General features: G+C 39.3%; 1 protein-coding gene across 1 annotated transcript in view; it reads left to right on the top strand.

The window, feature by feature from the left end:
• Positions 1-11,571, top strand: part of hs3st4 (heparan sulfate (glucosamine) 3-O-sulfotransferase 4) — a 78,366-nt gene extending 66,795 nt beyond the window's left edge. The window contains exon 2 of the mRNA XM_051388084.1: positions 9,425-11,571. Coding sequence (XP_051244044.1) covers positions 9,425-10,079 — 655 coding nt within the window. The 3' untranslated portion in view covers positions 10,080-11,571. The remainder of the gene's footprint in view (positions 1-9,424) is intronic.
• The last annotated feature ends 1,410 nt before the right edge of the window (positions 11,572-12,981 follow it).

The raw sequence follows: 12,981 nt of genomic DNA on the forward strand, positions 1-12,981 counted from the left end.
CATGTTTAAAATGAAATACGCTGTTTACAAAGCGCTATCAGCACAGGATCATGAATATGATGGTGGATTCTCTGAAATGATGCAAAACACCAGCAGGTTTCCACACTCACCCGCTACAATAGACTTCCTCCCCTCTGAATAGAGAAAATCATTCCCATTTGTCACATTTAGTTGCTGACCAGTTGCAACTGTAAATTGCTGACCAAATGCTTCACATACATTTTGCTTTTTTAAACTCATTTTAAAGACTATTTAAATAGTAGGATCAATACACATTCCACCCATCTTTCATGTCAGTGTGCTGCTGCTGCACGTGTGGCCATTATAACCTGAGGTCAAACAGGAGTCACAAGGCATTGGTGGCACTTCTGGTGATGGAGGCCCTACTGCAGTGGACATACAGAGGAATTACAATGCAATTACATTTTTATTCTGTTATTACTTCACTACTGTTCTTCATTAAATCACCTCAATGATTCAATTTAGAAAAAAAAAAATTCTAATAGAAAATGAGGAACAGAGCAGGAAGGGACATTGTAGATATGGGCCTAATGATCTTAATGGATGCATAACAATGAGGTAACACACACACATTACAGAATCTTCCAGGGCTTTTTTTCTTTCTTTCTTTGTCTTTGCCAGACTAGCACTTAACACAATCTGGTGCAAGTGATCAAGACCTGACTTCATCTTCACTGGCCCAGGAATAAAGAGAGTTACATGGTAGAGGTAGCTCTCATCACTGTGGAGGTTAGACATTTAACACCACCGCGATTAGTCCACTGAGGAATTCAAACATTAAATTAAAGGCTGTATATAGACAGAGAGTCTTAACTTTGGAATTCAAAGTAATGAATTGGAAAGTTAGCTATATATATTTTTAGGACTGTGAATAAAATGTGTCTTCGTCATCTCCATTTCCCTGTTCATTTTAATTCAAGATAAAGTACGAGACACACACCGTTCATCCCTGCTGAGCTTGAAAATTGTCTGTGATAGAGTGCAAACATAGTAAAACTATTCATTTTTTCATTTTTTTTTTTTCAAGTTTAATTTGTTAATTTATTAAAATCTTCTTGGAAAATCTGCTTGTTTTCGGGTTAAAAGTTGGTATGCTTCGATAACAATTTTCTTGCTTTAAAATAAAAACAAAGCTTTAGCAAGAATCAAATTTGTACAGATTTTTAAATTGAATGTGCAGTTTAGCAGTTTCAGGAAAGTAGTTTGCTTTGGGTGGAGGATTTTTTTATGTTTTGCTTCAGGTTTAGAACAGAGAATGATAGAGAATTGTCACACAGATGTGCATTGAACAGCACTATTTAGGTTTTAATGGCAGCATTGATACAAACTTGAGTAGACACAGAACCAAGGGTTAAATGCTTCCATGATTAGACTCACACACTAGTAGTGAGTGGTATATTTAAAGTCCATTTGGTATAGTTTTATATTTGTGGCTTTGCTGAATTTAGTGTTCATTGGATGTTTGTGTCTGTGTGTGTGTGTGTGTGTGTGTGTGTGTGTGTGGGTGTGGGTGTGGGTGTGTGTGGGTTGTCTGTAGGTAGGTGTGTGTGTGTTTAAATGAGCTTAAAAGCTACATTTTGTTTACTATAGCTTTAAATAATGATGGTAGGCTAGCAAACACATTTAAGGAACAAATCCCTTGGTGGAAAGTGTAAATACCTAAAGGTTGATAAAATATGTAGACCCACTATTCTCAGTGCAGACACAGACTGATGCTGACATTTCCCAGCAGTTTTATGGCACACATGACCAATTTTTGTGATATGACAAATGGCAAAAGTAACAAGCTTTTCCTGCCGTAATTTTGCCCTGATATTAATCCTGACATTTTGTGAGTTACCTTCAATTTCTACAAAAGACTGAAAACTGCAGAATTCTCTGAATCAAGTTCTGTCTTTATTACAGGATATATATATGCATTATGTCTCGCACAGAGTTTGTGCAGCCTCCTCCTTTGTGGTGTCACACTGACCTACAGCTCCATAATGAATTGGAAAAAATGGAGAAAAAAGTGACTGTGATAGGTAATTTCCTGGAAAGGTTAATTCTTCAGGTATGTAACGGATGGGGCTGCCAATAACCTCTTGGATACAAAAAAAGACAGACAACCTCTTTGTTTTCTACACCAAGTTCAACATACCTCAGGGCAACATACAGGAAGAAGCAAGCATTGTATCAACAGATCATGTTCAAAATTAAACCATTTTTGCTCTCGGTTGCAAGGAATGAAATCAGACACAGATGCTGTTTAATTTGGCGTCTTTAATGACCGGTTTTATTCCATTTGTTTCTGATGATGGCTTTAACCATATGGCTTTGCTCTGATGGAAAGCAGTTTATATCTTCTGTAGCCACTTGTTTATCCACACAGTAATTGATGCCCTTCAATCTTGTCAGATGCTGTATCACTGCCGGCTTGGTGCACAGTGTGTAATTAGAAAACAAAAATACCAAATGCCAGGAATACTCTCTTTTTGAAAATTAAATTTGATAGTTTTACACGTATTGTTGGACTTCAGTTACCTCAGATGAGCCCACTCAATACAAGCATACTTTCTAATTTCATACAATTATGTCACGAATGAGCAATAAAGGAGAATTCATGTAAAGTGTTGCTTCGTATGCTGCGGTCACACGGCACAGAGTGCGGTCAACTTCAGTGAAATGATTGGATCCTGAAGTGTCAGCCATTTTTCTCAGGCAAGGAAATCTATCATGTTCAAACTGTCATATTAATTGGTTCTGCTTAACTGAGCCGGATCTGCAACATTTCCAGGATGTAAATTTTAGCCTTTGACTCTGAAGTATTCAGGTGTGACTTCCAATTACAGTTGGCCGTTTAATGCTTTTTTTTGAGATAATACATATTCTGAGAGTTATTTAGCACCATGAGAGAATACTGTTTAATGAAAGATAATTAGTTGTTTAATACTGATAAAAGTCTAACCTTTAACTTCTACAGTTTTAACTGAAACACCACTAACAAGATATTTAAAAAAAACCCAGACACCTTTTTCTGCTTGACCTGTTATTATTGTTATCCTGTGCATATAATTAACATACTAGACACTGTTTAGATGGTATGTGCCATTTCAGGGTATAGTTTTCTCTCTGCGTTCCAACTTGACAATGACAGTGTTTTCTGCTGCTGTAGAGCGGGGACCAGCACATCACGACTGCTTGTTGTTGTAGTGGAAACATCAATAACAGAATATTAAGGGCAATTGTGATCAAATTGAATGAGTGTAGCCTGAAGTGCTCTCATCAGCTCATCCAAAGGCAAATAAACAAACACGCAAAGAACAATAAAAGAAGAAAACCATCTTTGAGAGGAGTGGCGGACTGCTGTTGTTTCATAGCTACAGATGAGCCATTATGTAAGAATGTTTATTTTAGGTTTAAGGTTTGTGCTGTATATTTATTTCTAGGTTTGTGAGGAGAAACCAGTGTCTTTTTATAGCCAGTGATGTTAAAACTAGATGCTGAAGTTGAAAACAGCAATATCCTCCTTTGAGACTCTGATTTGAGATAAGATTGCTGCCATTTTCTCCCCGGACTTTAATACAGTTAAAAATAGACTCATTTCCCAGCTCATATGCACTGTTGTGGACTAATGATGCAGGATTCCAAACACCCTTATAGTTTCCCTCATTGCCACGTGTTATCTCATGATATTTTATGTCCAAAGGGCATCTGAACACAGCTTCAGATCTCAGCGCTGCAGTCTGGTGATGTGGGGAGAAAAGTACCTGGCTTGCCCACTGTTGGAAATGGGACAGTCTTTAGGGGATCTCAGGAAGAGAGCGGGGAATAAGGTTTTGATCAGGACCAGCTGTCACTTCTGTCCTCAACTATTCTGTTGAAGCCCACAGTCCTGCAGTACAAGTATAATGGGCTTATTTAGTGTGGGGAGGCTGTGTTGTGTTTTAATTAGTCTTACCGTTTCATTCTTTATGCCATTCCAGTCTTGGTTTACTTGTTGCTAAAACTAAATGTACTCAGGAGAGGCCAACAATAATAATTATTATAATTATTTATTTGTGAAAGGATAATTTGGCTTAAATCCCTCCATCAGGCCCAGCAATGTTTTTTATTTAGTATTTATTTACTGTGAGATGTGAAGGTCTGGGTGACTGGAGGTGGCAGAAAGAAGAATACTGTGGCACACTAAAGGACAACAGTGATGAACATATAGAATGTAAAACAAAATTAGTTAAACATTGTTAGGGTGGATTGAAGGACAACTCTAAATATTCTTGACTAAATAAGCAACAATGAAAGAGAAAAATAGGCATATTAAGAGTAAAACATTAAAAGCTCAGTTAATGTGCTTCATCAGGACTGTGCTGATGTGGTTTTAAATTATTTAATGTATAATTTCACTGATAATAATTATTATTATTATTATTATTATGATTATTATTTCACTGTAACCAAAAAAACTACCCATTAGATTCTGACTCAAATATTTGCTAAATCCTAAATTTGGTGCACCGAAGTAAGTCACATCATATTTGTTTAATTGAGCCAGCCCACTTCAAACCAGCCAGAAGACGCCCCCCCCCCAAAAAAAGCAGCAATCTCTCATGTGAAATCACCAAAATGGTTCAAACTTTGACAGAAAAGTTTATGTTTATCACTCACAGTGAGGAGGTAATAGAGAAAATGAGTCTCCAGGGCCTTTAAGATGCATTTACCTGACAGGAACCTCTTATAGAAATGCAAATATGCGATTGTTCTGTCAAGTCGAAGGCAGAAGTGGCAGGAGAATGTTAATGCTCTTCGATGTTAACAAGGTGGACAAAATACTAGAAACACCTCTCAGTATGATGCAATACAATTCAACAGCACCGCAAACTACAACCTCCACAATGACCACAAAAATGTCCTCTCTGAAACAGCTTCAACCAAACTGAACATTGTTAGATGTTGTATTAGACTGCAGTAGTTTGAGCTATATGTGTACCTAATATACTGGCAACAGAGAGTATTTTGTCATTTAGTTTGGAGGACTTGCAAGTAACCAAAGAAATAGGTACTGGATAAATGATTCAGCAGGAACCATAAAAAGAAAAAGAAAAAAAGGACTGGTTTGTGAATAAATGTGTGAAGAATATGAAGTATATTGTCAGGGCGAGGTGCCTTTATAGTTTCCACCACAGTGCCATTATAGGTACAGTGTATAAATTCAAAAGTCAGTTTTTCACATTTCTCTGACTGACACTAGCAGAAAAGAATGTTCATGTAAAAAAAAAAACCCACAATTGAACCATAGGTCTATGTATGTTACATAATTATTTCCAATATAGCATCAAGGCGAGCCCACCTCAAGGATCCTTCCTCTACACTCGAGGTCAGATTCAGGTTTAGAACAACAATAAACAAAGCAAACTCTTCACCATTACTTGAGCCTGATCCGATCACTGAGAATGGCAGCGTACTGTGTATTTGTTTGCCTCCTAAAAGTTGCACCTTAACCGTGACAAAACAATGCCTCCCACTCCATAACAGACCCACTAAGACCCTTTGCTGTGGCCTGTAGGCTTGTTTTTTTTTTTTTTTTTTTTTTTATGTGTGCCAAACATGTACGCATCCACTTGTTGAGAGAGAAAAATGACTCATTTGACCAACCTCATTTTTTCTCTCTCCACCTCTCAGGAAACCAGTGCCTTTGTTCTTTGTGTGTGCTGTAATCACAAACATGTCACTCACGGTGTAATAATGGAATTATTCATTGCAAACTGACCACAGTATCTCTCACTTTAAATGTCCTGACTGACTGTTGTTGATGAATAGCCGCTTACACCCTCAATTGACATTTGCAATCGGACTCGGAGTAACAACTCAATACAATTACCTTTCCTTAACTTTCTATTATCTGCTTGCACTCACAGTTAAGGTGCTGGTTTATTAAGGAAATGCCATGATACTTAAAATGACTTGTTTTTCTGAAAATACTGTGTATTAAATTGACTGTAGCTTTATATTTCCTCCGCAAAGGGCAAAGATTCCTGCAAGAGAGGGATTAGTCCCTGTCACTGGGTCAATATTGACAGAAAACAAAGAAAATTAGATATTTCCAGTTCACGCCTCAGTATCATCATAATATTTCTTAGGAATTATTTCGAGGATCACAGAAGTCTGTCCACATCACTGGTGCTGTCTCCAAAATGTGACTCAGGAGCTTATTATGAGTGGACTCCTTTAGAATAATTGATTGTATTTGACATGACATGGAGGAAACTTGGCGGATTGATACTCTGCAGCAGAGCCGTGATCAATCCAAATGAGAGACTTGGGGAGCTTTTATTTCTCTGCCAGAGTTTATTAGAAAGAACTCAGATTCTCTGGAGAAACTAGAGCTATTCCTCCAGAAACAGCTTGGACCTATTAGTATCTGTGAATGTAAATTAGCGTGATCCCTCACCTCATCATGCCTCAAAATATTCCCCGTGCACTAGTTTGACAGAACATAATGAAACATTGAGTTAAATGCTTGGGCATGTTCCAGAGCACTTTTGCGGTGGGCGTTCAGGCATGAAGAGTTGTGATTATCTGCGAAGATTAGTTTCTGTCTTAACAAACAAAGATTTGCGGTGATTTGGTATACTGCACGTTCTGAATGATGAATCAACCTTTAGAGACGACTGGACATGCTCCGGATCTGAATTTCATGTGGAGTGGGTGTGAAATGGATTTCCTTCCTAAGTTATAGTACACAACCACAATGCGAAATTTTCAAAGGTTGATTTTCTCCTTCATTATTTATTTGTCTGACTCTATAATGTTTTAGCTATATTAAATGGATCTGTTTGTAAGGGATTTTGTCAGCATTTTTATGAATTATAGAATGGTAATGAGACTGCATTCAGATGTTTTCCAGGAAAATGTAATGGATCTCAACTATTTTCTGTTCAGTGAAGTATCACAGAGTCACATTCTGCATGAGCTGCTATTAGTCTGTATATTATTTACTTGCATCTGTTATATCTCTCAATGCAACAAAGGTAATTCTCTTGCAGGCACACTGTAGCATGCCTCTCGGAGTAGAGATCATTAAATGTTACTCAACGCTCCAAGCGCGAGGCACCTTTATCACCACACTTCTGTCTTCTATGTAAATAAAGCTTTGGACATGTGTTGAAATGCGAGAAAGTAAATGTTAAGTGGTATGTCCTCGGTCTGAGGCAGTAAACAGCAGATGGTTCACAGGGCCTCTTTAGCGCTATGGATTTTAGTTACCTACCCACCTGAATGACCTGTGTTAAGCTGTGCAGCTGATGCAGAGAAAAAGAAAAAGTTAACAGTTTGCTCTTGTTTACTCCAGTTCCACTAGATTGCAAGGCCAGAGGAGTCATTTGCCATGCAGAGAAATTAGCTTGTTTATCAGCATTTTGATTTCCGTCCCGCCTCGCCGTCCCACTGACATTTTAGACGTACATGATCCATGACTGATTCCCAATCAAAATGGAGCCTCAGTAACATAACAAAGCGTTTGGCTTGTGCAGTTTCCATTGTTTTATAATTAAGTGTATGATGATTAGCGTTGAGCGCAATGAGGACAATAGCTTGTTATGTGCACGCCTTCAAAAAGGTAACCTTGAACATTGTACATCTGTCCTGTCAATTGGATATGCTCCAAAGATGCACAGCATATTACCAGTGAGACACTGCAGCTCATGTCCATACAGTAGGATACCGGTTGTTTCAAGGTGATTTTCCGTGGTATATTTGAGCTCTTTTTTATTACCTACGTGGTGATGCTGCACCCTCAGACCACCTACTGTACTTTGGAGTTTAGTTAAATGGCAGACAGAGTTGAAGTCCTTGAAAGGTTACAAAAATCTTTAGCCATTCATTACTGTAAAGGAGGAAGTGTGAAAAGTGATGGAATATAATGAAAACTAATACTCTTTCAAGTCACTATGCTATCTGTAGATATGCTTAATATCCCATTACAGGCCCAGAAGTAACCACAGTTCTATACTGTCAAGAGACAAACATAATCCGGAGGGAAATTACCCATCAGGAAGGCAATACTGTTACTGAGATGCAATTACCAGGCCACTTGTGAGACTTTCAGCCCAGTATCCATGGGTGCATATGTGTGTGTGAGGGTGGTCGATATGTGCATAACAGCTCTTATGTTTTGCAGAGTAAATTGGATTCTTTGCTGGAGAACAGTTAATTTAGAATATGTCCAAGATGCAAATGATTGATGTGACTATATCGTTACAACTGTAGGTTTGGGGTGCAGGGCAGCCTAATGGAAAAGATATTGCAGGGAGAAGGAAATAGCTTTTATCCAAGAATTTATGGAGAATTCTTCTGCACTAACTCTGTGAGTCCCCAGATAGAATAATTTGGATTTTGGTAGGCTGTTTATACATTAATTTCCAAGCAAATATTACTTAGTTTGGGGAGGCCAAAACAGTGTGTACGCTTGGATTCTGCTTCACTTTACATTATATTGTGGAGCTCCTGTGCTAGTATTTGTTAGTAGTTAAATAAACGACGTGTCTCACAGAGGATTTAATGTACCAATTTAGCACTGAATCACATAGCCTACAAACAAAGAAAACAGCACGGATTGGAATTAACATCAGAGTAAACATTTGATAAGGATTTGCTTGAGGCAAATGCTATGCTTTATTATTGATACAAAAATAGAAACTGTAGAAACAAGACTTGCTCCTGTGCGTATGATATACTTGCCTCTGCAGTGTCATATCCTACAACTCATTTCCACAGACTAAGTTGAGCATAATATTTGTGGCAATGGCAAATGGCTTTCCGTTATTCCCGGGGTAAATTTTTCAAGTCGGGGACATTTCTATTGTACTACAAATTATCACCTTGAATCTGATAATTAATCACTGCTGCCTTCAATGAACAGCCCCTAACCTTAAACGTAGTACAGAGAGAAGAAAAGAGCTGCCTGCACCCACTGCATTGGAAGTGCATGTGCATAAGAAATAAAACTGCCTGCACAGAGTGTGAGCCTTGCATGCATAATAAATGTATGACAAAACAATACCCCAGGCACCCCAGTATTAATGATATGCAGCGAACTCATTATTAAAGTTCCAAAACAGCTCCTGGAGTAACACAGATGGAGTCAATTAAGCAATGAGCATACTTGCTTGCCTGCCGTTTGATCTTCTTTCTTTTATCTCTCGCATATTACTCCATGGATGTAATTAGCTGTATGTTTCTCCTCACAACATAATGTCCAGTGATAATAACAGCTATTTTCACTTGTAATTTCAAATAATGTACTGCTTAATAAATGTACCAAATTTGCTTGCACTGTGTCCTTGGGTATTTCATTTACACTGCAAGAGGTGTTGAGGATAATACTGTGCTAAGCTGCTTTTTTCTCTTCTCCTGTTTGTGTTCCCAGAGACCTGATGCCTTCAACGCTGGAGGGGCAGATCACCATGGAGAAGACACCCAGCTACTTTGTGACTAACCATGCCCCAAAGCGCATCCACTCCATGGCCAGGGACATCAAGCTTATTATTGTGGTGCGTAATCCTGTCACCAGAGCCATTTCAGACTACACACAGACTTTGTCCAAGAAACCTGAGATCCCCACCTTTGAGGTTCTGGCTTTTAAGAACCGGACGCTGGGTCTTATAGACGCCTCATGGAGTGCGTTACGTATAGGAATTTACGCGCTCCATTTGGAGAGCTGGATGCAGTATTTCCCTCTTTCCCAAATGCACTTTGTCAGCGGGGAAAGGCTCATTGTGGATCCCGCTGGTGAGATGGCCAAAGTGCAGGACTTCTTGGGACTAAAACGGATCGTCACAGACAAACACTTTTACTTCAATAAAACTAAGGGATTTCCGTGTCTGAAGAAGCCAGAGGACAGCAGCACTCCCAGATGCCTCGGTAAGTCTAAAGGGAGAACTCACCCTAAAATAGACCCGGACGTCATTCGGCGGCTTCACAAGTTCTACAAACCCTTTAACATGATGTTCTACCAAATGACCGGCCAGAACTTTGAATGGGAGCTGGAGGAGGACAGTGAATCTCGTAGCTCTCAGGACTAGTAGACTGCGGCATGGCACGGCGCAGCCACACCACCAGCCTTCTCAATAAAACTACTATCATCTCGCTTCGTCTTCAGAGAGAGTGCTTCAGCACGCCAATCAATCATGGCTGTCTTTGCAGTGTCTGTATCCATTAGCAAGAGTTTACTGACATGCTTTTTTCTCTCCCTTCAATACTAATGTTGTTGATGATGGCAAATCATTATTGTATATACTAAACATAAAATATATTTATATTTGTGAAAATGAGATGATTTATTCATTTTGTTTTTAAAGCATAGAGCTGATATAAAAATCATGTTGACTATGGCAATGCATGCGATGAGTTAAGTGTCCTTACCTCATGAGCCCTAAGGGTAAACTCTGCCTGTTTCTTCTCCCTTTACTTTCCTGCAGTTTGTTGCCCTCACACCCACTCACCAGCATTCAGTACAAAAAGATATTCTATTTCAATGGCTAAGGCCATGAAGTGCTCTGTATTATGTCTTTTCACACTGTCCTGCTGCTTTAGAAAAGAGAAAAGAGAAAAATGATAGACATAATAGTACAATAATCCTTTGACATGTGCTCATCCTTTCAGTTGTTCATATTCTGAGTGGAGACAATCCTTTTTTTTTGTCAGTCTAAGTTTACCAAAGTGTTAATTTACTAAGCGTCAGTATTCTGGTTGCTCTGCACTCATTAATTGCACACATATTCAATAAGAGAGCTGATGTACAGTAGCCATCATTCAATAATTGGATTGTTTCACTGCATCGTTGAACATTAGCATACTGATGACCACACACTCAGATGTGGTGCAGTATCAGTAGTTTTGGCATAATTTGACAAATGAATCCATGTACTACAAATACCAGGGGTTAGCTGTGGATCAGACTATTCTGCATCTTGACAAAAACAATTTCCTGTTGCCAAAACGCACCCAACGTATCAGTTAACTCTTGAAGTCATCCACTGTTTGCCTCGTGACCCTCCTCTTGTCACAGTAATACATGTCAATGAGGGTGAAGAACAACACCGGAGGACCGAGCAGTAAGTTTGTTAACAAACATCTGCTGTGGTGCGGTCTTCTGTCGTTAGAGATTAATGGTGTGTTAAATAAACCGCTGCTGCTGGAACAATGTCAATGTCAGAGAGAATTTGCTGTCAAGGAAAAGCTACATACATGCCCAGGTAAATTACCAAGCCATTACTGTATGTACTTAACTTGAATGAGATTATGTTTGCCAGGGAAAATGTGCTGTAACCAGAGGTTTACTACCAAACACTTGTGATCAGCAGGACTAACTGAGCGGATGCTTGTGTTGAACATAACAGGGTTTTGCTGTGAAATACTCATGAAATGAAATAACGACATGACCCATCACCCCTTCTTTTATTATTTTTTATTTTGCATAACTCGCTGTGCGTCTGTCTTTTGTCTCTGGACTTTTCATCAATTGAGACAATCAATACAGTCAATGAGTCAATAAATACAGTCTGCTACACATCACTGGTTGCTACAGCTATGATGCATTGCTCTGTTAATCCTCCCTGTTCTCTGGCCATGGATGGCTGGATTGGTTCACTCTCCGCAGACCTCTCTGTCACCCTGGGGAGGCCGGCACCAGCAGCTACTTACACAGAGCAATTGATTCAATCAAAGTAAGCACTATACTGCCCTTTGTAGCGCCAAGCCTGAACACTTACCTCTGAGTCTCACTATCCCAGAGTCACAACTTCCACTTTGAGGCTTTTTTGTGCAGCCATCCCTTGGTGTTTTCTTGACAATCTCTCTGTCTCTCTGCACTTTTACCTCCCCCCCTTCCTCTCTTCCTCCCCCTCCACGCTCATCATTCTCTGAGCCGATGTGCTGTGGTGGGAAGCGGTTTCACAAAGGTTCAGCACTCTGTATAAAGATAACTGCAAGCAAGACGTGCTAATCATACATTTAAGAAAAGCCTTTATCATTATTTATTAATTCACATTTTCTTCCCCCCAAGCTTTAGCAACATGTATAATCCACCTTCCAAACCAGACAGTCCCTCCTACTCAGTGTAGAGATGCTGAAAGAAATCCACAGAAGGCACCCTACAGTTTTATTAGGACGGATGAGGACTCCATTTCCCATCCATGAATATGCACTCGCTACTGTCGTTTGCATTTCCAGGATCACACGCACATGAGGGAATTCCTCTCCAAAGTGAAAACTTGGATCCAACCTCTCATTAACACAAACACATACGCACCTTTTTCTTTTGTACCTCTTGCTTGTTTTAGGTACAGGCGGAGTACTGTGATACATCCTGCGAGAGTTACGACGCATGAAAGACATGCTAAGCTGTCCTTCATGTGTTCCTCCCGGCGGGGGTCATGCCACGTTACATGGTTTATCGTTGTTTCCAGCATCAAGTGAAGAAGAGTGTGATGATAAACGAGCATCGGCTGCTCATCAAACTGTCACTGCTTAAGTGCCGTCTCTTCAGAGTGAAACTAATTCATATTTGTCAGTCATTACTGACAATTTGGCAAAGAGCTGAAAAGGTAATTCATGGCGTGGAAAAGCTACCTGGATGTACCTCAAAAATGATTTGCAATTGCAGCTTGTGTGTTTATTTTTAGTTGAAGGGCTATAATCTGTGAATGAGAGGTGCTTTAAAGTGTTGTATTCAGTTTTCTGTTATATGATCTATAATTATATAGTGCTGAGGGGCATAATGAAAGGGTACAGAAAGCTCAAACCAGTGTGACCACTTTGGTCTGTAGAAACATCAGTGTTCGCAAAAAAAAACATTTAGAAGAAGTGAAGTCTCCATTACTACCAACTAATTGGTTTTTCACTTCATTTGAGTGAATGATTACTATCTACGTAAAGAGGCACAATGATGTCAACTTCTACAACTAACTTAGCACTAATCCACTC

This window comes from Dicentrarchus labrax, unplaced genomic scaffold, assembly GCF_905237075.1.
Source record: "Dicentrarchus labrax unplaced genomic scaffold, dlabrax2021, whole genome shotgun sequence".
Classification (NCBI taxonomy): domain Eukaryota; kingdom Metazoa; phylum Chordata; class Actinopteri; family Moronidae; genus Dicentrarchus; species Dicentrarchus labrax.